The sequence below is a fragment of the Crotalus tigris genome, unplaced genomic scaffold, assembly GCF_016545835.1.
Source record: "Crotalus tigris isolate CLP2741 ecotype Arizona unplaced genomic scaffold, ASM1654583v1 scf7180000017536.10889498, whole genome shotgun sequence".
Classification (NCBI taxonomy): Eukaryota; Metazoa; Chordata; class Lepidosauria; order Squamata; family Viperidae; genus Crotalus; species Crotalus tigris.
The window spans coordinates 2130284-2156218 of NW_024096460.1; the positions used below are offsets into that span (position 1 = coordinate 2130284).

The window sequence follows — 25935 nt, forward strand, 5'->3', positions numbered from 1 at the left end:
CATTCATTTTTAACTGAATTCTTGTTTGTATTTGAATTTATCTGCACTTTCTAACAGACAACTATTTAAAAAGATATTTATTCACTGGGTAAAAGACTGCTGGAAAAAGAATAGATATGTAAGTTCCTACATCAGGCTATTTCCTCAAATATGTTAGAAGAAATATTATGAAAATCTGAAACATCAATTAAACAGTCACAACAAAATACCAGGTTAGATTTTTAAGTTTATTTATCATTGAAGTTAACACATAGCAGCAAGTTCTGTGTTGGCTTCAATTAAAAACAATCACTAACATTGCTATTTCAGCCCCAAATTGAAGTCAACCCACTCTTACTACAAAGCACTTGGTTTAAAGGTAAAGCACTTACCCTGAAGACAAGAAATTCAGAAGGAAAGGAGGACTAAGTGATTCCTCCACAGATCATGTATATGAAATGACACTATATAAATGTTTCAAAAGGCAGAGATTACCAATACCAGAAAGAGCAGTGTCTATACACAGCAAGGAACAAAAATGCTCAGCAAAAAGATTACTCAAATACTTTCAATTTTAAAAGCCTGTTTTTTCAATACTACTGTGGCACTCATTGTGAAAGTAAAGACTGCAAATGGCTTGATAAGACTGTGCATTCAAGTAGAATCTACCAAAAATAAACAAAAGAAAAATTTCCAGCCTAGCTAAAAGACCCATGACATTTATTCTATATAAATCAAATTAAAACATACTGAATCTAGTAATACTACCAGCAATAGCCTCTGCCATCAAATACCAATTTTAGACTGTACAGCGTTACAAAGTCATTTGTTTATGGAACCAGAAATATTGTTTTAAACATATGCTTTGCAGGCCATATCCATTTTAAGGTATAAGGTTATTTAACATAAAAAACAGATTTATTTTTGACTGAGATGTACATGCCACTCAAAGATACCTATAGAATTTATTTTTTTATTCTTACCACCAAGTGATCTGTGACATACAATTGAAATTTTAGATAACCAGTATTTAATTTCCAACTATTAGTTGTAAGTTCTGTGCATGATCAGTTTGCATACAAGTTAAGAGTTTCATGCTTTCATATTTCTAGAAAACTTTGTTAAAGAATTCAAATCCAGACTCTTAAAGCACCAATATTATAATCTGTTATCAAATCAATGCAAAACACCAATTAAAGCCTGTTTAGGTTTTGAACTTAGCGTCGTACAGTGGTCCAACCCTCTTCATCAATTTCATTTTTAGTGCGACGAAGGGATTCTCGGTCTTTATCTGTTCTCCAACCTTTCTCTTTCTCACCATCTTTTTCTCGTTCTTTGGAAACAGCAGGACCAGGAGTAGGAGCAGCAGTAGGTGGTCTTCGAATTGTTTCACATTCTTCACGTTCTTCTTTTCTATCATCACCACGTCTCCAAGAGCTCACTGAAAAATAAAAAGCAGTATTTCAGCTGTACTTCATTCACTGGGCTATGTAAGGAATCAAAATCCAGAAGAATGAGTTTAATCTGATTAGAATTAAAAATATCTTGGAGGAATTTACAAGGTAATGTTTCTATTGCAGGATGAAAAGGTAATGAAGCATAACCACAGAAAAAAATTAAGGAATAAGAAATAATTGCATTGAATTAATACATTCTACAATTTAAGACTATAAACACTGTACTACCAACGTTTCAGAATTCAAAATTAGGGTTATATGTACAGTATTACAAAAACTTATAGAATTACAAACTTGAAAGAAAATAATCATGGCATTGTTGAGTACCGAATGATAATTTAGATCACATGGTTCAATTCACCATAAAGATTCTGTGCATGAACTCACATTTAAGTATTTCTGATACGTGTTTCCCCGAAAATAAGACCTGATCTTTTTTTCTTTTTTTGGGGGGGGGCCTCCAAAAGAGGCACCAGGTCTTATTTTTTTGGGGGGGTGTCTTTTCCACTCACCTCACAGCAACAGCCCCACCCAGCCGGCCCACTTCTTCTGCAGCTGAATGAGCAACTTTATTCTGCAGCTGAGAATGGAGCTCTGGCCTGCATTTTGCAGTCAGAAGCCTTCTGGAAAGGCTTCTGCAGCCGAGAACAGAGCTACAGATTCAATCCATAGCTCAATGTAATAATTCATTCCCTTCTTGAGAAACCTAAACTATATCCAACATTTTTCATCCAGTTTCCAATTTTTCCTTTCTAGAGGTGGTGGTGATTATGCAGCAGCTCCAAAGAAGTCGAAAGAAGAGAATCATCTGGACTCCTTTTAGTCAGGATTTAGGCCAAAGAATGGAACCAAGACAGGTCTGATTGCACTTTAGGGTGATCTCTGATGAGGATGGGATGGGGATCATGCATCAATCCTTGTTCTTCTTGACCTCTCAGAGTTTTTGGTATCATTGATCATAATACCACTGGTATTACTGCTTTGGGGGGCATTCAGATTTTCCTCCTTCTTCCAGGATCAGTTCCAATTGGTATTGATAGGGAAGGAGATGTTTAGCCCAAGGCCCGTATTATGTGGAGTGCCACAAAGTTCAGTGATGTTCCCTTTCCTGTTTTAACATCTACATGAAGTCATTGGTGAGGTCATTTATTGGCTCAAGATGAGGCATCATCAGTATGTTCTGTTCACAGTCCCTCATGCCATGGTCATCCCCTACTTGGATTACTGCAGTATGTCCAAATGGGGCTGCTCTCAAAAAGTGTTTGGAAACTTCAGCTGATGCAAAATGTGGTGGTGTGCATAGTTACCAGTACCAGTCATTCAGCGCATGTGGTATGTCTGCTCCACAACCTACATTGGTTACCACTTTGCTTCCAGATGTAATTCAAGATGCTGGTAGTTACCTTTAAAGCAGGGGTCCCCAACCTGTGGGCCATGGCCCACTACCAAGCCATGGCCTCTTGGCCACATGAAGGGATGGCTACTTGCGCTAGCGCCGCCCCGAGCATCCCTGACGCTAGCATCGCCCCACCCTGAGCATCCCACCAGCACTAGCGCTGCTCCGAGCATACCACCAGCGCTAGAACTGCCCCGCCTGAGCATCCTACTGACACTATAGCACCACCCCAAGTGCCCCGCAGGCACCAGTGCCACCCGAGCATTCTGCCAGTGCTAGCGCCACCCCATTTACAGCACTCACACGGCCCCATTTGTGTTTCTGCTCGACCTGTTTTCGTGTGCGTATGTGCACACAGCCCATTTGTGTGTGTGCATAAGTGTAACAGTGCCTGCCTTCCTTTCCAGGCTGCCAAACCAAAAAGGTTGGTGACCTCTGCTTTAAAGCACTTCATGGCTTGGGGCTGGGCTACCTCTGGGACCATCTCTCCCCAGTGGTATCTATGAGTACTGTGAGATCCAGCAGGAGAAGCATGCTCTGGGTCCCATCTATAAGAAAGTGCCACCTGGCAGGGCCTAGGAAGAAAGTCTTTTCTGTAATGACACCTGCTCTCTGGAACATCATTACCCCAGAGATTAGACTTATCCTAACCCTGCTGGACTTTTGCAAGGCATGGAAACTTTGGCTTTGTAATCCAGCCTGGGGCTCTGTTAGTACAGGTGAACCCATTTCTTGGTGTTGGTAGTGTTAAATCAGCTGCTATGCTGTTTTATGTTATTTCTGTTGTTTTTAAACTTGTGTTTAACCGTTAACCTCCTAGAGATGGATGCATATGAGAAATGCATATGAAATGGTTGTCCATATACATTTATTAAATATATAAAAATAAATATACACCACCTGCATTTTTTGTAATGGAAATGCATTCCCTATTTCTCTGGTAGAATTTATATAACAATAATAGAATTGGGTAGAAGTAGTCTACCTTCTTCCCGATCTGTTCTGGGTGGAGGTCCTCTCCTTTCTCTCTCTTCCCCACGGCGATCTCGAAGATCACGACCAACACGGTCATCTCTAGAGTCACGACCACCTCTGTCCCATTCATCACGACGACCTGAATCTCTCCAGCTAGAGGTTTCCTCAGCTGGTCCTCTTCTCCAACCAGTGTCATCCCTTTAATTATAAAAATTATATCAGTCCTAAAGAAAGGACCTTCAACTACAGGTTATCTGCAAGAGAATGACTTATATCATCAGTATTTTCATATAAATTGCAATTGGCATTGGGAAAGAAAAGATTTTATTTTAAAAAGATAATGGATATTTAAAATGCCTTTGGAAAAAAAATAATATACAGGTTAATGTTAATGGTTAATGACCACTCATGTAGCAATCTTCCAAAATTACAACAACCCTGAAGAAGTGGTACTTATGAGCAATCCTTGGAGTTTCAGCCATCCCAGCACCCCAGCAGTGACTGATCATGATCTGGGCAACAAGTCCACAATTACAATGGTTGCAACATTCTGTTGTCATGTGATCACCACTCACCTTCGCATGAGCAAAGTCAATGGGGAAACTGGCAGGAAAGATTACAACTGTCTCCTGTAAGTTCCTACTCCTACTCCCACCACTTTTTATCCGGATGAGCCTACACGCTGTAGCACATGCAGCCACTCCTTGCTGGTTGCCTTCAAGCCACAGTAGGCACTTACCCAGTACCAGCTTGCTTGCCTCCCCCAGACTTGCGACTTCCTGTCAGCTTCCCCATTGACTTTGCTTGTTCAAACCTGGCATGAAGCTGCAAGGAGGTCCTTGCTTAAGGTCTTATGATCCTCACTTAATGACAGCAATGGAGACTGTAAGGATTGCTGTTGCTAAGTGATGTGGTCATATGACATTGTGCTTTATGACCACATTGCTTAGTTAAGCAAGGACTATCTATAAAATGGAAGCATTCCTAAATTTTTGTGAGCGTGCAAATTGTTTCTGTAGTATCTTTTTTTTAAAAAAAGAAATATTTCCAACCCAATGGAATATGGGGAAAAAAGTATGTAAAGGGACTCCAGATTCTCTCTTTACATTCTGTCTGTCAATCAGCAAAGCAGGTCCCAAAAGACAGAAAAGAATGGAACCAAAGTGGTTTGGTGGGAAAAGGAACAAAAGAAAGATTGACTTTGAAATTGGTCAGATGAGGCCTACAGACTTGAGGAGAAAATTCCCCCAATCGATCCAAAGAGGCAGTACAGAATGTCACTTAGGAAGTTGATGACCACTCTATTCTAACCCCTCTCTCTTGGGCACACAATTCAAAGTGAAGGATATGAAGCCTATTTCATGCTTCCTAATCACATGCATATAACCAATAAACAGACGTAAAAGCAGAAGTACACATACTTACAAACATACAGTGGCAACACATACACATCACCCTGATTAGATTATCACAGAATACAAAGGCAAAATATATGCATGCATCCTAATTAGCAACAATAGAATAAGCGCAAACACACAGACATAGCAAATTAATATATTATTCTATTACTTAGGATATACAGATACTGTATATATATCCTGCCAGTTATAAAAGGAGTGGAAAGAATTTAAGAAACCATTCTCTACATGCTCTATTTTGTTTAAAACGTAAGCCATAATAAAATACATTTTTTAAAACTGACATATCTTTATGGTATGATCAGTATGATCAACAAGTGCATACTGATGACATATTTTAACATATATTCCCTAAACCAAGTATTTCTTGTCACAGAATACCACACACTCCACTAGTCTATCAAAATTATCTTCCAGTTCATAAAGAAAAAAATAAATCATCATATACTATTAAAATGTAATAAAGTCTAACCTAGGACGCCTAAAACGTTCTTCCTGATCAAAGTCACGGTCTTTGTCAAATTCTCGTTCCTTTTCATTTTCATTACGGTCTTTATCTCTATCCCATTCATGATCTTCTGAAGGTCTGGAATCCCGTGGAGGTCCCCAGCTGTCTTCTCGAGCCTTTTCTCGTTCTCTCCATCCACCTAACAGCAGCAAAACATGATCTTTTAAAGGCTAATTTCAATAGCATGTGGAACATCCATTTCACCATTCTTTAGCCAAATTCCCTATTTTCCCGTCATTCCTGTAATATATTTTGCCAGATCCCACAATTGTGCAAAATCTGATTGGTAAGATTAGTGTCTGGGAGTTCACAGTTCTGTAATATGAAAAAAAAACTGGAAAAATTTCGTTCCAGAAGTGTATTCTATATTGCTTTTTTCCAATTGGTGGTAAAGCAATTAATATAGGAAAGCAATGGGGAAGTGACCTAAATTTACTGGGTTTCAGGCTTAACAAGTAAGAAACATTTCAAATTTTTTTAAAAATAAAAATATTTTCCACTTGAATTTATAATAAGTAGCTGCCAGACGCTGTCATCTGGTCTAAACCATAACTATTAAAGAAAATATCATTCACAAATTCCCCAGAACATTATGATGACAGATGCAAATAAGACCTTTTCATAAAAAGCAGCAATTCTTTAACTATGAAAAGCAAAATCAGTTTGAAAAAATTAAATACTTAAAACATTTAGACATGCTAGTATGCTTATTCAAGTCTCATGAAATCCAGGATGAGGTCACTGAAGTTTTTTGTGATTTTAGATATCTATAACAGAGCCTTCTAAGTCAAACTCAAATCCTGCTAATTATACTGGAAAGTTTTTTTTTTTTCTTCACAACAATACAGAAAAGATTTGCCACTGTGATCCTGTCAATTCTTAGCGTAGCAAACAGATTTTAAGTTTATTGCTGGTTTTCTGTCCTTATATCAATCTGGTCCAATCCTACTAAGCTTTTTAAAATCAGCCAAGAACCAGGTGCTGCCACCTAATGGGGCAGATGTCTATAGCAAGATTTTTTTAATAACACTGATTATCTATTCTATGTCATATTTGTGCTCAATAATCAGATTATTTATTAGAACTTGGAATGTCTCCATTTAATCATTCATTCATTTAATCATTCATGCTCACTAGTCAAAAAATAAAATGGCACAAAGGCAAAGGAAAGATTTCACCTCTTACCCTGTGCCACACCTAAACTATTTCTTAGTTCTTCCTATGAGAAGAATACCATCAGTTGAAAAATAGTGTATTATGGTAAATTTTCTATTGATTAGCAAAGGAATCAAATTATAGATAGGTATCAAAATGTGAGGGTTTTTTAAAACAAAGATGGGACATGACTTATATTTAAGTACTTCACTTTTCAATATTTAGTATCTGTATCTTTCAGTTTTATATTGATAATACATTTCTGGAAATGAATAAGCCACCACAATGCATTAATCCATATCTGCCAGAAAACATTTAGAACAAAATGTTTATATTTTTCATGCATCTGTATACTACTAAAACTCTCATGTCTACAACCTTTAAGTGGACAAAATAGCGCATCATAGAGCAACAATTTCTGAATCAAGATATCTCAAAGGGGCTAACTTACAGAATGCATCCAAAATCCTAGATCCACGATTCCGGTAGAATTGAAATTTGGCAAATATGTGATTGCTTTGGGATTGTCATGCCATTGGCCAGAGGTTCAGTAGATCAGTCTTGCCTTAATCCTCCAGAGGCTGAGTAGACCGGCCCCTCCTTTGGCTGCTGGAGACAGGTAGACCAGTCCTGCCCTAACTCTCCAACCAGCAGAAAAACAGAAGCTGCTCCTGTTCCCACAGCTTTTTTGCCCTTGGCCATTCTGTTTCTCTGTTTCGGTAAGGAAATATCTCTAAAATAACGACCCAACAGGTCATGGGTTGTCTAGTTTATAATAAAAAGTTACAATTTGCATGAATTTGTTTACCTGGTTTACCAAATGGTCTCCAAGGTCCAGGCCTGGAATCATCTTCACGTCTGGGACCTCTGTCATCATCCAGTCGTCTAGGTCCTCGATCATCATCTGCATTACGCCAAGGTCTTCTATCCTCATCACTCCTTGAAATTCTATCATCATCCAGCCCGCGCCTGGGCCCTCGGTCACCATCCAGTCCACGCCTGGGCCCTCGATCATCATCCAGCCCGCGCCTGGGCCCTCGGTCCTCATCTGTGTTGCGCCAACTAGGTCGGTCATCATCCAGCCCACGCCTGGGCCCTCGGTCATCATCCAGCCCGCGCCTTGGCCCTCGATCGTCATCCAGCCCACGCCTGGGTCCTCTGTCATCATCCATGTTACGCCAACTTGGTCTGTCATCATCCAAGCCACGCCTGGGTCCCCTGTCATCATCCAAGCCACGCCTGGGTCCCCTGTCATCATCAAAGCCACGCCTGGGGGTCCTCTCATCATCCAAGCCACGCCTGGGGGTCCTCTCATCATCCAAGCCACGCCTGGGGGTCCTCTCATCATCCAAGCCACGCCAACTTGGTCTGTCATCATCCAAGCCACGCCTGGGGGTCCTGTCATCATCCAAGCCACGCCTGGGGGTCCTGTCATCATCCAAACCACGCCTGGGGGTCCTGTCATCATCCAAACCACGCCTGGGTCCCCTGTCATCATCCAAGCCACGCCTGGGTCCCCTGTCATCATCCAAGCCACGCCTGGGGGTCCTGTCATCATCCAAGCCACGCCTGGGGGTCCTGTCATCATCCAAGCCACGCCTGGGGGTCCTGTCATCTTCAGTTGAACGCCAACTCGATTTGTCATCATCCAGGACTTTCTTAGGACTCTTGTCTTCCTCTTTACCATGTTCCAATACTTTGTTTTCTGGTGCTTCCTGGGTAGGCTCTCCTGTTTCTTGTGGAGTAGTAGACTTAGTCACATCATCTTTTCGTAAAGATTTTTCATCGTCACGTACTTCCCCACGCCGCCACTCTCTAGTAAAACAAAGGCAGAATTATGTTTTCAGATGTCCAAAACCCAATAACTGGATTACTCTTTTAAATTACAACTACATGGCTATAAATTATACATGATTTCTCATCTCAAAAATTCTGTGAGCAACTCTGTTAATACATGCATTCATACATCAGGAAGTCATAAATTTCCATGGATAAGTATAAATAGCAAAATGTAAAGAATGCAAGTTATTTGTTCAATCCCAATATCATGAAATGGAATATTAACAAAACTACTCTCTAAAGCAGGGGTCCCCAATCCCCAGTCCGTGGACCAGTACTGGGCCATGGCATGCCAGCAACCAGGCCTCACAAATAAGCAAAGCCCCATCCGTGGGATGCAGGCAGCACACAAAACCACACCCCCTCCAGTCCACAGAAAAACCTCTCTCCACGTAACTGGTCCCTGGTGCCCAAAAGGTTGGGGGCCTCTGCTCTAAAGTTTACAGGGACCTCAAATTAGGTACCATGAGTCATATTCAGGTTAAACATGATTACTTAAATAAAAGTACTTTCTGTATACATATATAGGTGGTTTCCATTTAATGACCAATAGTTTAACAACTGTTTGAAGTTATGACAACCTCAGAAAGTGTCCTTTACAGCCTATAAAGCACTTCTGACCATGTCACCACCACCTGCAGTCATGTGACCACATTTTGGGTGTTTGGCAAGTGGCTCATATTTAAAACTGGTTGTAGCATCCCACAGTCAATTACCATAATTTACTACTTTTCTTGCCATTTTCTGGCAGAAAGCTGCAAAAACCACCTATTGGATATGCTAGATTCACTTAACAACATCATGATTCACTTAACAACTGTACTAACTCACTTTATAATCATAAAAATGGCTGTAAAATGAGGTGACCTGCTTAACAACAGCTCTAACTTACAACCAAAATTCTGAGCCCAATTTTGGTCATAAATAAAGGAATAATATAATAACAGAGTTGGAAGGGCTCTTAGAGGTCTTCTAGTCTAAAACCGTGCTTAAGCAGGAAACCTATACCATTTTAGACAAATGGTTGTCCAATCTCTTCTTAAAAACTTGCAGTGCTGGAATACTCACAACATCAGAAGGCAAATCATTGTTCTGTCAGAACTATCTATACAACTTGATCTTACTACATGAGTAGTGTGAACGTATCAAAATATCAAATTAGTCAACTCAATTTTAAGGTATGTATAAACTAGCCAACAAAAGAAAAAAGAATCGACCAGAGCACTCTAAATCAAATGTTCCAGAATATTTATATAGGGAAACAGATATTCTATTATACACATTGACTTGCTAATGTTTACTGGATTTGCATTGAGCTGCAGTACTACTAATTTTATTTGTCCCAGATGCCAAGTAATGACATCATTTTGCATTGGTTTTATTCTAGTTTGAAAACTCTTTAGCACTTACAACAGGGGTTCTCAACCTTGGCAACTTTAAGACTTGTGGACTTCAATTCCCAGAATTCCTCAGCCAGCAGGGAGTTGAAGTCCACAAGTCTTAAAGTTGCCAAGGTTGAGAACCCCTGACTTAGAAGCAAACATACTAGTACTAAACTTCTGGCTAGCACATATCAGACCAACTAATGGGTGGCTATATAAATATTTTGAATGAATGAATGAAAAAATGAACTATAAAAATGGAAATCATTATCACTGGGAGAATAGCCTACAGATATTAAAGCAAGACATAGAAGAGTGTCAAAAGTATAGATCTGAACAGAAAAGGAGGATATTTGCTGGAACAGGTGGTAATTTTGAGAATTCCTATCTGAAATATGTATAATGAAAAGCCTGTTCTGAGTATCCAAAGATGTTCTCAAGGAACAAGGTACACGATAGCCAAAACTAGGGATTTTAGACCACTTTCTAAAATAAAGAGGATAGCAGATGTTAAACAGATGAGGCATTCTTAATATACCAAAACAATGTCAAAGAAATAGTCTGCCAGCACGTTATACAAATCAGAGCATAAAAAAAAACACAGATAACCAATAGAGGCTGGAATGCAGCTTCATTTGGAGAGGTTTACTCACATTTGCTTTATTTATTTATATAAGAAAATTTATATTACTACACAACTCTATTTCAGTGACTAAAAACACAAAATAAAAACAATAACCAACATTAACCCTCCCCCACTCCCCTGGCAACAGCAATTAATCAAATAAGCCAGTTGATCGGCTCCATCCTATTCTGAGGGTCCCCAGGTCAGTTGACAAAACCAAGACTTCAGGGCCTTACGAAAGAATGTCAAGATGGTGGCCACTATTATCTCCACAGAGTTGGTGTTATATAGGGAAGCACAAAGGAAGGAAACAGAAACAATTGACAAACAATCCTTGCAACTGTGCCATCCCAGACACAAAAGGAAACTTAATCAGGACAGATATAAACAAAAAAATTACACCGCACTCATACACTGCCTAATCCTAGGCAGGAAAAAAGGACCATGTTCAGCATCTTCTACAAGTTGCTCATCAATATGTGTCCAGGTTCCTTTCCTCTTGGATTCCAGACTTGTATTAACCCTGTTGTCCATGGGCAATCCATCTCCTTAGATTTATGCAACCCCCTTTACCATTTCCACTTGGTTCTTTTCTCAGCTGACTAAAAGAGAAAAAACTGCCATAGGGGAGGAGATTTTAACTGGAAAGTGAACTGAAACTAACCCAGTGAACTAAGTTGGGGAAGGAAAGTGCCATAAATCTTAATTTACTGATCTAAAATTCATGTTCAATCCTATCTGGGTCCACAAAAATCCAAAACTCAATAAAATCAAAAAGAATCATAGCTGCAACAAAATATTTTATTTAACTCATTATAGATCAGAACAGGTTCCTACATTCACCCCCCAAGTTAAGATAAGGATATTAAAAATGCATGCTCCATTAATAGGCTGCAGAATACATGCAGAAACCTAATATATTTAGGGAAAGGCTTTCAATACATGAAATTGGGTAAACTAGTATTCCGGGTATAGCAAAATTCAACATTCTTACTTATGATAACTAAAAATCTATTATAACAAATGTGTGTATTGCTTGTAAACGCAGTAGCCTATGTATGTATATTGCTATCACTGACCCTTCTGAGACTAGAAAATGAAAGTAACTTGTACAGAAGTTGTTTCTATTAGGCAAGAGATCTACTATGTTTCCCCGAAAATAAGCCCTACCCCCCCCCCAAAATCCTAGTTTTGGCGTGAGGCGCACATGTAAAAATCAAGCTAGAAAGGGGGTGGGGTGGAGCTGCCCCACGTGCCCTACACCCGCTTACCTTAGAACCGCTGTAGCCAGGTCTCCCACGCTCTGACACTTGTCACAACGCAACGAACCACACAGCCTTTTGCCGCCAGCAGCAGCACCGGCATGATGCACCAAGTGCGGCTGTAAACGGCCCCCAAAAAATACAGGCAGCGGACTGACAGGTGTCAGGTTATGGGAGGCCTGGCTGTGGCAGTCCTAAGGTAAGCGGGTAAATAGGTAAAACATCTCCCCCCCCCTCGGTGCCTCTTTTGGATGCAAAAAAAAAAAAAAAGGACCGGGTCTTATTCTCAGGAAAACACGGTAGTAAATATAGGCACAGAAACTTTGATATAGTAAAAACAAAAATATTAAAGATTTTATAATGAAAAATATCAATCACTTATTCCTGTTAAAACAGGAATTTCTTTTAATTAAAAGCATTGAAATGAATGGATAAATACATGAATGGAAAATGAATGAGAAAGGGGAAAATTAAGATTATAAAATAACAAAAAATAACTATATTTTTAGGATCTTGACAATTAAATATATTAAACTACCTAAGCAATATAAAAGGGCAGAGAGAAATTATGGAGAAAGGGATGCAAATATAGCCATGCATTTAGTAAAATGATTCCAATCTAGAAAGATAGGACAAGCCTTTGTCAGATATGCCAATTTGCTTGAAATGGTTGTACACAAAACTCAGTTTGGTTATTGAATATATTAATAGTTCTACGGTATTATTTAGATGACCAATTAATTGTACAGAAAGAGAATCTTCACTAAGATTATTAAGGTTTGCAAGAATGTTCTGGAACATCTAATGAATCCTGATAACGTGGTATTAACTGCCACTGAAATTATTCCATATCCAGTCAATGTTCTTTGGATGACAATGTACATTCTTGCAAAATCAGAAAAGAAACCTATCACAGATTGCTTAAGCATTATTCTATAAGATACCTTTCTGGGGGACGTCTCCACTCCGATTCCTGATCAGTAGTTCTTCTCCAAACACCTTCATTTTCTCTATCACCCCAGCGTGATTCCTATATTTAAACACAATAAAAAACCTTAGGATAGTATCAACATGATTAGGAATACTTATTTTAATTTCAATTATCACAAACGTTTTTTTAAAAGCACAGACAGAGTCTATCATTGGTTTCAGAAGCACAATCTACTTCTAGCTAGTTCGCAAATTTAAAGGACATGTTATGGCCGGAGGAGACAATCAATTTTCTATCAAGGACTTCATCTCTGAAGGATGAAGCCAATATAAAGAAACAAAGAATGGGTGCGTTTAAATACAAAAGTGAAGGGAGGCATTCTATATTATCCCCTCTTTTTAGAAATCTTTTTTTTTTTTCTTTCCTAAGCAGAAGACTCCACAGAGCAACCTGTAACTCATTCCGGAGAGCTGAACTGGTTGTCTCTTGTTCTACATTGTTCCAGTTTTCTTGAAAGACCATGGGGTCTTTCAACATTGGTAATCGTGGTGGTTCATATCTGAAAACTAAATCTAAAAAGTTAAACTTAATAAATGTGGGATCTCAATTATTACTTATTACTTAACAAAAGGGAAAGGGGGAACAGAGAATAGTAGTTCCCCATGGCACAGTACACTCATCCCTCAGTAATGTGTACGATATTTCAAATTCATCTCTGAAATGGTATAAAATGTAGATATAAGAGAAACCATCATTTCTGTAATAAGACATTTCAAATGAAACAAAGATTCAGATTAGAAAATGAAAAATAAGGAAGAAATAATGGAATGTATTATGAAAAAATGGATTTTTATGCTTAAATTTTTTTATCTTGGTTTCAAGAGCAAAAGCTATTTTTTGAATGGGCTCCATGTAATGCTATTGACGATATTTTCTCAAAAATCCTTGCTTTTTAAAAATTGATGCGTCTTTTCCAACTTTTCAATACAATCTTTTTATTTTTATTTAGCTTAGACCCATATGATTATTTTTTCCAAGGTTTTATTACATTTCCAACATTTTATTAGCTATCTAATTACATTGTCAACAACACACTGAAAAAATTAACTGATAACTGATCCTAATGACAATCACATGATTACATGTGATTGTGTAATCACAACTCTGGCACTTGGCCAGAGTTTATTTATGACCGTCACAGCATCTCACAGTCACAATTGCCATTTGTGACCTTCCCAATTTCTGATAAGCAAAGTCAATGTACCAATGTACTGTATAACATCTTTGTTTAAATCAACAACAGAAAATATAAAATACTATCTATCTATCTATCTATCTATCTATCTATCTATCTTATAAAATTTTGAATAATCCTTCATAAATTTAAATTGTATCAATACATTTGTAAAGTAAGCTAAGGTTTAAAGAGCACATAGAAGCCGTATCTTAAAATTTGAGCTGGAAATATATTCCTTGAGTGTAAGATTTATATGGTTGGTACGTGCTTTCCCCCAAATTATCCCCGTCGTTAGAATTATTTACCTTCCGTGAAAGTGAATCGTCAAGATTCCGCCTCTCCTCTTCGCGACGACGCTCCCGCTCTTCAATTTCTAATTCCCTTTGACGTTTCTTTCTTTCTACCTCTTCCAGTTTTTTAACACGTTCCTGATATTCACGCATTTCTTGTTCACGTTTTTCACGTTCAACACGTTCTTTCTCTTCTTGTTCTGCCCAAACAATCATAAAAATAATAAAGTGAACTTCCCATTTTGGATTAAAAAATGAGTATTTCATCTTCAAATGTATTCATTTGAACATCATTTCACACTTGGACAGCTTGAAAGTTAGCTTTAATAAATTCAATTTTGTAAGTAACAGTTAAGGATATGTGGCTCAATCTAAATCTAGCCCATGTTAATTCATTTTGTAGTTTTAAAAAGGGGGGGGAAGCAAGAAAATATTTGCTACTATCTGCAATTCACCCTAATATATTTTAATGGCACCTCTACTGTAACAATTTTATATACATATTTCCCAAGTAATTCAGTAGGAACATTTGAGCAAAATAGGGACACTCCCCAGGTAAAGAACAAGTTCCATTTCTAGCTGTCTTTAACTCAAATTTGTATGTAAGTCGGAACTTGCACTTACAAATGGGCTACCTGTGACTAAAAATGGCAGACACTGTTCTCCTTCCTCGAGCCAACTAACCGTTAAAGGCACACAATGTTTTCATGAACCATTGAAAAAAAGGCTGTATGTTAAAAACGCATGGTTTCAGAGGTTCATAAAAACAAAGTGTGGCTTCAACTGTTGTCTGGCTCAAGAAAGGAGAACTCTATCTGCTTTTCTGTAGTAGTAAGAGCCCATTCACAAGAAAGGGTTGTCCAGAAGTCAGGTATGCTTAACTCAGTACCTGCTCTATGATGGGCACTAATATACTCTGTACGATAGTACATATGCATTGCAATTCAGTAAATGTTGGTAAATCACAGTACAGGTGGTCCATCTTAATGAATCTAATGGGAGTGGCAACACCTTTTCTATCTGAAACAGATCTTAAGTGAGACATTACATGACCATGATTTGAAACTCTTGCTGGCCTCTCCCCATTGACCTGGTCAGAAGCCAGCTGGGAAGACTACAAACGACAATCACGTGATCACGGACACTGGGACCATTGCAAACGTGCAATGGTTGCCAAGAACCTATATTGCAATTAGGTGGCTACGGGGACTCTGTAAGGGCCATAAGTACGAGGACCAGTTGTAAGTCACTTTTTTTAGCACCATTAAAATTTTGAACAATCACTAAACAAATCGTAGTAAAGCAAAGACTACCTCTATTTTGATTTGCGAGATAACTTGAACAAATGTCTATTTCTAGTAGCTGCCATGACACACATCTATCCAGACATGCAAAATTACTATTAAGAAATATAAGATCTGTATAAATAGAAGATCAAGATGAAGTGTTACTTTAGGAAGAACCTTTCAAGCATTTACCTTTCAGCATCTTTTCCTCTTGCAATCTTTGTTCTTCCTCCTCCTTCTCACGATAGTAAGTAATGCGTCTTTCTTCTTTGCGCTGTCTCTTACGTTCCTCTAAACGATTACTTCTTTCCTCTGCTAATCTTTCTTGGAATTGTTTAAGTTTTTCCTGAAACAACAATACTTAATCTAGAACTACAGAAATAGTACGAGCAGCATACAGAAGGTCAAATATGGATGTATGCCAAATTACTTTCTAGCTTTGCAGATGATGATAAAAACACACTAGGAATCTATTCACTTGGAGAGCTAGTTATACAAAGCCAAACAAGAAAAACAAGTGCTGTTTACATTCTTGCAACAAACAGCAAAACGTAGATAGACATACTATGAACAACTGTCCACACAAAGCAAACACATGCTGATTTTATAAGTAATATTCATGTCTTTCTTGTTGCCAGGCAGTATATAAAATAGATTTCAAGTATAGGTGGTACAATCCAAGAACTGAATGTAGCTTTCCAAGCTGCTGCCCCATCTCAAGGAGCAATCACATCTGCAGGGTAAGAAAGTGAATTGAGGAACCTTTCTGCTAACCTTTAAAGGCAGACAAGGTCAAAAAACAGCAATCTGAGAATGTAGTACTATAAGAGAATTTTGAAAGTCTGTCAAAACCCATCATTTTAATTTATACTTAATCCAATCAATGCAGAATTGTTCTACTGCTGGAAAGATTCATCTATTTGTTTACTATTTATTGATCACCCATCTTACCTCAAGATAACTCTGGGCATTTTTTTTTAACAGTTGCACATTCTTCTGAATTTTATCAGACATACAGAAAACACTCACAAAATATAAACAGGGAATGTTGGAGGCAACCTTAGCAAATTTTGGGCTGAGCTAATGCCCTAAATATCAAACATGGTTCTGATTTTTTTAAGAAACTGCCTGCCCATTCTAATTTATGACTGTATTAAAAGATACCATATGTAGGATTATAGTTAGCAAAAAATTAAATGTACCTCATAAACTGATCTCCTTGCAGTCTTGAGCCTAGTTATAAACAATTCACTCTCTTCTAACATCCGTGACATTCTATTCTTATGCTCAAGCGCCTTTTCACGTTCCAGTTGCATGGTGGTGATCTGTAACACATGCATCAAATCAATATATGCTGTATATGGTGTTCGGGTTCCAATGCCTAAAATTTAGCAGACTAGTTTCACACTGAAGAAAACATTGAGGGGCCTGTTACATAAGTCCTTGACTTATGATTATTTCTTTAACAATCATTCAAAGTTATGACGACACTGAAAAAAGCCAGTCCATTTTATGACCATTGCAGTCACTCCATGATCACGATTAAATTACAGGTGCTTGGCAACCAACATGCATTTACAATGGTTGCAGAATCCTGGGTCCCGAGATTGCAATTTGTGACTTCCCAGGGGGCTTCCAACAAGCAAAGTCAATAGGGAAGCTGGATTTGCTTAATGAATGCAGCAAAATGTCATAACATCAGCAAACTTAACTATATCCCTTAGCAAGACGTTCCAGTCCCAATTGTGATCATAAGTCAAGGACTATAAGTCAAGGACAGTCATGATTTTGCATTAAGTACAAAATTTTAGCCATTATACAATTGGAGAAACTTTAGAGCAATTAAATAAATTTACTTACAGATTGCATAATTTATTTTGGTGGAAGATATACATTCTGTGGTAACAAAATTCAAAAGTCTACAAGAGACTTGGAATTTCCCAATACTTAACAATAATGATTTTGTTGCTAGTGGACAAGCAAATTAACTTGAATTGAAAGTTACTAGAAAAATAATATTAACAAAAATTGCTTCTCAAATAAGCAAGCTCTCCAAAATCTTACCCTTTCTTCTTCTTGTTGTTCCCAAAGATCCATATCTCTGATTCTTTGTTCTTCATAGGCAGTCTTAATCAGTGGAATTTCTTCTAAACGTTTTGCTCTTTCAAAATGGTCAATCTAGATTTTAAAATAAAGTTGATTTAATATTTTAAAAGTTGAGAAAACAAACACATTTGTAAGGGCTGTTGTTTCTGCCTACATCCACACTGGCTTTTCTTTTACCTTTTTCTCCTGATTCTTCAGACGCTCTTGCAATTCCTTCTTTTCTTTTTCAAGCTGTTCAACCTGTTTTGCCATAATGAAGTCTGGATCCAATTCTTCAAGATCCTACAAATAGTTAAGTATTAAAACATAAAGATTTCTAAAGGTGATGAAAACATTTCTATAGTTTAAATACACTGTATTTCCCACAATACATTTACTCTGTTTTTCTTTAAACATTAAGTATACTTATCAACGGGGCTTTTTTTGTCATAGAACGCCCAGAACGGAGTTCCGGCACCTTTTTTGGATGGAACCTTGTAGGGTAGGCAAGGCGGGTTGTATGACATGTGTGAGTTCCGGCACCTTATTTTTTACAAAAAAAGCACTGCTTATCAATTATTTTAATATCATAGAAAGTAGTACTTTAAGTCACATTGGGGAAAACACATTAATGTTAGGAAACCTAATTCAGACAAGATGGAAGACAAGCCAGTGAGTGGTTTAACTGGGAATACACACTTTAGGAAGAATCAGGAATGAATGCTGGAATAACACAAATCTGAAATCCCAAACTAAAGATCTTCATGTTAGCACAGTGGGAACAGAAAACTTGCTTTGAGTTATAATCCTTTTATTCCTACCTGAAAAGATTTCAGGCAGCATGGCATAGACTGTGCATCATTATTTTCACTTGTTCAAAAAATTTCCCCTTACCAGGAGGCCAGGCCATAAATTAAAAAATAACAGATTACCACACAGAAATAACCCTCCTTACCTCAATATCAATATCTTTGAAGGCCTTGGCTCCCAACTCTGTCTTCTTAATCTGCTCCAAACGTTCACGAACAGTTTTCTTTTTAATTTGCTCATGTTCCTGCAGAATGCGCTCTTTTTCACGCTCTTTTGCCTCCTGGCGCAGTCTCTCTTCTTCAGCTTTGCGAACTTTTTGGAGTTCAGCTTCACGCTGCTCCAGCTCTTCCTTTTCACGCTGAATGTTCAAACTCTCAAGACGTTCCTTTCTTTCTTCAATAGTTTGCCTGCGAGCAAGGATACGCTGATGTTCTTTCTTTGCATTTTTTAAGTAAGCTGTAACTGCCTGTTGATGTTGTTCTTCCTTTTCTAGCTGAATAAAGGTTAACATAACAAAATTATTTTTGAATTCAAATGCTATGAGACAATTACATTATCAAATTTCAGAACAATACTATTTATTTAGATCAGCAGAAAAGATTAGAAAAACAACAAAGTTTAGCAAAAGTGGTAAAGAGTATCCTGTAGAAAGAGGATGGCTGACAGAATTCCAATAAAATGGAACTCTAAAACAGCTGTGGGACAACCATTCAGTAGACCTTTGCAAAATTCCTGAGAAAATTTCTTACAATTCCAAATATGCCCATCAAAGAAAAAAACTAACTGAAAGCTTTTAGGAAATTCATTGCAAATATGCAAATAAATATTAGTCATTCATGATATATTTTACTGTACACATTGATTAGTGTACCAATAAGAATTAACTCTTCTCTACTGTGTAGTTCTTGATTCTTTTAGAGATAGGTCTACCAATTACATTTTGGAGAACTCTGGATGCCGCAATGGTTGTAAGTTTGAAAAATGGTCGTAAGTCATTTTTTCCTGCCGTGGTAACTTTGAACGGTCGCTAAACAAATGGTTGCCAAGGACTGCCTGTAGTTGCTCTAGATCATTATTCTTCTACATTCCTCCCCCCCCCCCAAAGGCCACAAGTATTTTGTTGCCTGAAGTAGAATAGCAAATAACACTCCATGTCTGTCTATTGCCAACCAACTTACAGTTAAGGTAACTTATTTGGACATTCTAGGCAGAAAACCTATTATTTTCCTCTTCCTTCTGGGAGTGAAAATACAGTAACGTTTTGAAAATCAGCAATCTGATCTATGAAATTCTGTATTAATGCCTGAGATAGTAGCTTCACTCTTTGATCACTGACCTGCAAGTGGGATACTTCAGTTTCTCCCCACACATTTGGGGGTTACAATGGCAACCAGTTTCTGCTTGGGACTGCTATCGCTAAGCGATGTTGCCCCATGACATCATACTTTTATGACCACATTGCTTAGCAATGGCAATCCTGATCCTAACTGCAATTGTAACCCAAAAACTTTCTGTGTAAGAATGAGAACTTTCACTGACCTTTTGACTCTTTATGTTGGCCTGAACTCTGAAAGTACAATGAAGCTGTCCTCAGATTCACTCAGGCAGCCACTATCCTTTACTAAAATATAAAACTTTTATTGACTCAATTGGTAGTTTTATTGACCAAAAGATTATTGGTAATTCACTTCCTTCTATCCAGGACTAGAATCATAGGAAGGACCCCATGAGAAATAAGAAATATGAATCAGAAGAAAAGAAGCACTTTAGTTATAACTGAGCACACCGAAGCTTCCCCAAGATACACAATACTTTTAAAAACCAAACCAAAAACTATGATTTACCAATATATGAGGTGGCTTAATAAATTCTAGAGCCTTTGCAAGTGCAGATGACATGGCTGTCAGCTGGTTCCTAATCTGCTCAGAGGGCATGCTCTGCAGCTGAGGTCCAAGAGGAGCATCTTCTCGGGTGCAATAGTTTAAATCGGACCCAAAACTTAATGTTCGGGTGGTATGATCAATGCGAACCTTTAAAAAGTAAAGTCAGTAAAAATCAGTAAGTCAAAAACTCAGTAATAATTGCTTACAGTGTATTCATATAATCCAGGCATGTCAAACTGCCAGCCTGTGGGCCAGATGCGTCACGCCGAAACCATGCCCACCCCATTGCCAGCAATGGGGAAAAAGTCGTGAAATGTCACGCAACGTCACACGACATCACAAGTTTGACATGCCTGATATAATCCCTTTGCACTGACCCACTGTTATTATGTTAAGACCCGTGGTGGCACAATGGTTAGAATGCAGTATTGCAGACTAAGTATGCTAATTGCCTACTGCCAAGTTCGGCAGCTTGATTCTCTCCGGCTCAAGGTTGACTCAGCCTTCCATCCTTCTGAGATCAGTAAAAGGAGGACCCAGATTGTGACTATGTAAACCGCTTAGAGAGGACTAAGCACTGTGAAGCACTATATAAGTCTAAGGGCTATTGCTATATTACTGCACTTAAAACATTTAGAATGTTAAGAATTCATTTCAAAACCAGTATATTCTGTTCTAATTTTTTGTCATCCAAAGTTATTTTAAAATAAAATTGTATTCTGCTTTTAAATATACCTGCATGTCAAGTCATCTAAGATGAAGCATTCTACCTTCGCCAACAAATTCATTTTTTGGCAAGGTTAATGTCTCTCTATTTAACCAACTAACAATATGCTACCAGAAATAAGGAGTTAAAAATAAAGTTTGTTCAGTGAGATATTATGGTTATGTTCATTTATACCTCTAAATATCAGTAATTGGGAAATATACTCGTTTGGATTATCCAGCAGAGTTTTTCACTCTTTAGTATGCAGAAGGTAATTCAGAGTGATAGCTTTTACTTTATACCTTCTTTTACTTAAGCAAAATATATTGAAACTGCTTGTTTGGGTTCCATAAGAATAAAGGTATGTGAGAATGACCTTGATGAATGAGGGGGAGAGATGCTGTGTATGAAATTATCAGATAGAAGTGGTAGCCCTCAACTGCTGAAGATCAGAGGAAGAAATTTAGGAAAGACCCACCCTAACTGATCAGATAGCTAAAAGTGATGGGACAAGATTTGTATTTTCAGACTTGCAAGATTCTGTTAACATAGCCTTTTAATAAAATAGAATTACCTCATCCTATCTTATGTTTCCTGTCTGGTTTACCTGGGAGGGCTGACAGTAAGATGTATACCTGCTATTTTCAGTTTTTAATAATGAAAAATTCAGATTTAAAGAAAAACATAAATATGCAGAAATATCTGACACTTATCCATATCACTTACTTGTAAATCACAGTGTCTGGCTGCATCAACAATGGCACGTTCTAGTTGGAAAGCATCCACAAAAGGAACCAAAGTAGTCAGGCGAGTAAATTCAATGCTTTGATAAATCTGAGCCACCTGCAAAAAATACAGAAATATTCATCTCTTTCCAATAAATCATACCAGTTCCTAACACTCAAATTTTTTAAAGAACTCAATCAACTTTAAGAATTTCAAGATCAACAATAATTATTCAAATATAGTGTTTGCTATTAACAATTACCATTTATTCAAAAAAAAACTTTCACTATTTTGAGCAGCAACCCTGTATGAAGGAGACTGGCAGCAATTCTAAATGAAGCAAAGCTGCTAATTAGCCTTCACAATCTCCCTTTAGCACACCAGAAATAACACTGCTTACCAGTGCAAAGGAAGCAGGTCAATGATATGTGCTTTAGAATCAAAAGACCTTTAATGCTTTCAGATAGATAAATCAATAATACTAAATATTAAAGATGCATAGTGAAAAAATTTACAATTAGAATTCAATATTTTAAAGTATTGTTTTAGAACCATACCTGCTGAAGTAGTCTAAGGATGGTGTTGTTTTGCAGATGAGGAATATATAATTGCAATTCTGGCTCTTTCTCAGATTGATCTCTTACCCAGTTTAAAACCTGCACAGAATCAGTACATCAGTAAATGGTAGTAGGGTTGATTTATTGCTCAAACTATTTCTTTCCAATAATGCACTCATATTACAATGAAGGTAAAAAATCTGTACATCTTCATCAATGTATCATTCATGCAGTACATGTATCATATTCTCTCTCTCTCTCTCTCTCTCTCACACACAAACACACACACACACACACACACACACAGCGCAAATGATACATATATGAATGATGCACTTCTTCTCACTTGATATGCTACAACTGCTCTCTCAGTAATATATAGGAACACGCCTAGAAATAAAAATCACTGAAAAATATGCATAGCATTTTCTAGGAAAAGAAGCACTTAAGGTCACAAATATTAATTTGTTCAGTGCTAATAATCATTTCACTATTTCAACAAGCATTTATCAAGTTAAAATGTTTAATTATTATTGGCAATGACAATATATGATATGTTAATTAACCATCATCTATTATTTAATAAATGTTAAAAAAACAGAAATATGCTATATTTTGTAATTGTGAAGGAATTCTAGATGTCAGAAGTATACTGCTGAACAAAAGATAACTGCTATTTCCATGAATAGTATTGAAACATAAAATCTTGCAATAGTTTTTCCTACATCATTATCTATCAATAAAGTGAAGAATTAAAGACTTGCTGTTTGATTCAGTACCAACTGGGTAAATACAAAATCGTTTAACATTTCATTAATTAATAAACACTTCTGAATACTATGTATAATTTTTAAAATATAGTTTATTAGAAAGAAAACTTATTAAAGAATTGGCAACAATAAAGACTGTTTCATTTATAGACTTTTTAAAAGAAAATCTCCTATCAAGCAATATAAATATATAGGATCAACATGGGACTTAGCCCCGATTCACTGTTGTGAGATGGGAAGCTATATAAGTAAAACAATAAGAAAAAATGTTCACAAAATAATCAAGATATAACATATCTTTTCACAGTTCAACTTAATAAAAAGCTCATTTACTATAAACTATCATTTGTATTGGCATCTGTCTCAAAATCTTACCTTGCATACACGGCCACATAACTTCAGTGGATGAAAATCTACTTCAAGCCAGTTATAAAGCTCTTTTACCTCTGGGACAACGTACTGAACTACATTAAATCTCACCTATAAAACACGAAATAAAAACAATTGTTAACACCAATTACTTTTCTCAGGTGGGGTCTCATACACATGCAAGCACATTTTAATACTTAAAGATTATAATACACTGGTATCTATATTAAGCATATTCTAATTTACAAGTAACATCTCTATATGCTGGAAGGGCTAAAATGTCACTTGATGCAAATAAAGTCTGCATAACATAAACTAGCAACATAAACATGTTTATGGAAAGTATTTACCATATCATTAATAAGAGAAATCCGAGTAGGTGGAGCCTGAAGTCCTAACAATGTTGCCAATCGACGTTGCTTTTCAACAATTATGCCATCCATATCCAAAAGCCGAGCAATGTCTGTTCGTTCAGGAGTTATTGGAATTGACAGAGTAGCCAAAAGTACTCTTGTTGACATCCTACGGACAAGAGAAACAAGATGATTTGGAATAGGATCCCTATTGTTTATATTTAAACAGTTAAAAAAGCATCTTCCACTCTCCTACCTCTATATTTCTTTAGCTAAAACAGTGCATTCATTATGCCAATAGCATGCATTTATCAGCATAATCTATTTATTTCTCTCCTCCAGCCATACTCCCTTTTGTCTTTCGGACCTTCCTGAGAAACATTAGGTATATGCAAGGTACAGAGCAGGAAAAATTCCATTGTTTTATAAAGTCCACTGAAATAATACTGAATATAGCTAAATAGAAGTTCAAAACTCTATTAATGATTCCAAAGACAAAATTGCTCCAAGCCATGGATTTTTCCCACCTCTGCATTTCCTCTTGTGTGAGATTTTTTCGCATTTCTCTTGAAAGATGATAAAGACGATGAAGAGTAGATGCATGAAAGAGTGCATTTCCTGATTTCCAAAATACAGTAGAAACTTTGTGGTAATAATTTGCCATCAGCTGGGGCTTTGGTGGCTTTTTGGATAAGGAAAATAGCCCATGTATATCTTCCACAGCTTTAAAAGCTTCCTAAAAACAAAACAAAATGTTAAATTACCACAAGGGAAAAATTTAAGGAATATCACACTGAAATCTAGACCTATTTAATACACATGTGTTTATTGTTACTACTTGGATCTAAACATTAGATTACAAATAAATTGTACATCCATTTACTTTTAGTACTGTTTTATCAAATCTGCTTTGCACCTATGGAATTAATTCATCCCCTATCACTGTCTTATCGGTTGATAAAGGCAAAACAAATTTCACTCATTATTGGTTAGGAAAGAATCCCCAACCTTAAACTGGGAAATATATTATACACTCTCACAATATTCAACTGAATAGAGCCACTCTGGTCTAGTGCAGGGGTAGGCAACCTTGGCTCTTTTATGACTCATGGACTTCAACTCCCAGAATTCTTGAGGCAGCATGGCTCAGCATGGCAACCTCTCCCTTTCCCCTCAGCATGGCTGCCTCAGGAATTCTGGGAGTTGAAGTCCACGAGTCATACCCAGAAGTCCACGAGTCATAAAAGAGCCAAGCCTACCCCTCGGTCTAGTGATTCAGGTATCAGGCTGCAAACAGGGAGACCACGAGTTCTAGCCCTGCCTCAGCCACAAAAGCCAGTTGGCTGATCTTGGGCCAATCACTCTCTCTTCTCAGCACAATTTACCTCACAGGGTTGTTGTTTTGGGAAAAACAGGAGGAAGAGGTGTTGATGTTTGCCACCTTGAGTTATTCATAAAAATAATAAAGGCGGGATACAAATAAAAAAGAAATGCAATTAGAGTTCAGAATATCTCCACGCTATCAGGCAGAAGTCCTAGAAGGAAGATGGTTGGAGCACTACAACAGAATTGGGACTGTTTAACTTTTTTAGAGGGAGCTGTAAGTGTAAGCTAAGTAGGACAGAAGATATCTCCCAAGGCATCAAATACTCTTTGGTTTTGAGAGGATAAGAACTGGCCTTAAAAATCCTAATGCTTCTAAACGCTGTCTCTCAACCCTCCAGATAATTTGCAACAATCTTCTCCTGCCCATTGTCTAGGGTTCTTTTTTTCCCCTTACAGAAGTTACTCTGTCTCTACATTGAAGTTTTCTGAGCAGCTCCTAACTTCTACAATGATTCTGCTTCAGTAAGCTGGGAGCCTGCCTACTGCTTTCTTTGTATTTTAGTTTCCATCACTGTGATCTCTTCCCCAGTCATCTTCCGAATCCTCCTTC

At 37.4% G+C, this 25935-nt stretch overlaps 1 protein-coding gene and 1 non-coding gene across 3 annotated transcripts in view; both read right to left on the reverse strand.

Moving 5' to 3' along the window:
* Positions 1-206: 206 nt before the first annotated feature.
* Positions 207-25935, reverse strand: part of EIF3A (eukaryotic translation initiation factor 3 subunit A) — a 32798-nt gene continuing 7069 nt past the window's right edge. The window contains exons 6-23 of one of the 2 annotated variants that reach the window (XM_039356346.1): positions 24527-24735; positions 23997-24168; positions 23653-23757; positions 22508-22606; positions 21951-22067; positions 20480-20665; positions 18781-19128; positions 18024-18128; positions 17805-17918; positions 16943-17065; positions 15933-16086; positions 14470-14654; positions 12941-13026; positions 8368-8703; positions 7697-8097; positions 5698-5872; positions 3818-4005; positions 207-1420 (exon numbers count right to left, since the gene is read on the reverse strand). In XM_039356346.1, coding sequence (XP_039212280.1) covers positions 1197-1420; positions 3818-4005; positions 5698-5872; positions 7697-8097; positions 8368-8703; positions 12941-13026; positions 14470-14654; positions 15933-16086; positions 16943-17065; positions 17805-17918; positions 18024-18128; positions 18781-19128; positions 20480-20665; positions 21951-22067; positions 22508-22606; positions 23653-23757; positions 23997-24168; positions 24527-24735 — 3327 coding nt within the window. In that variant the 3' untranslated portion in view covers positions 207-1196. Of the gene's footprint in view, positions 1421-3817; positions 4006-5697; positions 5873-7696; positions 8704-12940; positions 13027-14469; positions 14655-15932; positions 16087-16942; positions 17066-17804; positions 17919-18023; positions 18129-18780; positions 19129-20479; positions 20666-21950; positions 22068-22507; positions 22607-23652; positions 23758-23996; positions 24169-24526; positions 24736-25935 lie in introns of both variants that reach the window. The other variant, XM_039355516.1, reaches the window with a different exon arrangement.
* Positions 22253-22384, reverse strand: LOC120312859. Its single transcript, XR_005557986.1, has one exon. It is a non-coding gene; the product is annotated as a small nucleolar RNA SNORA19 (small nucleolar RNA).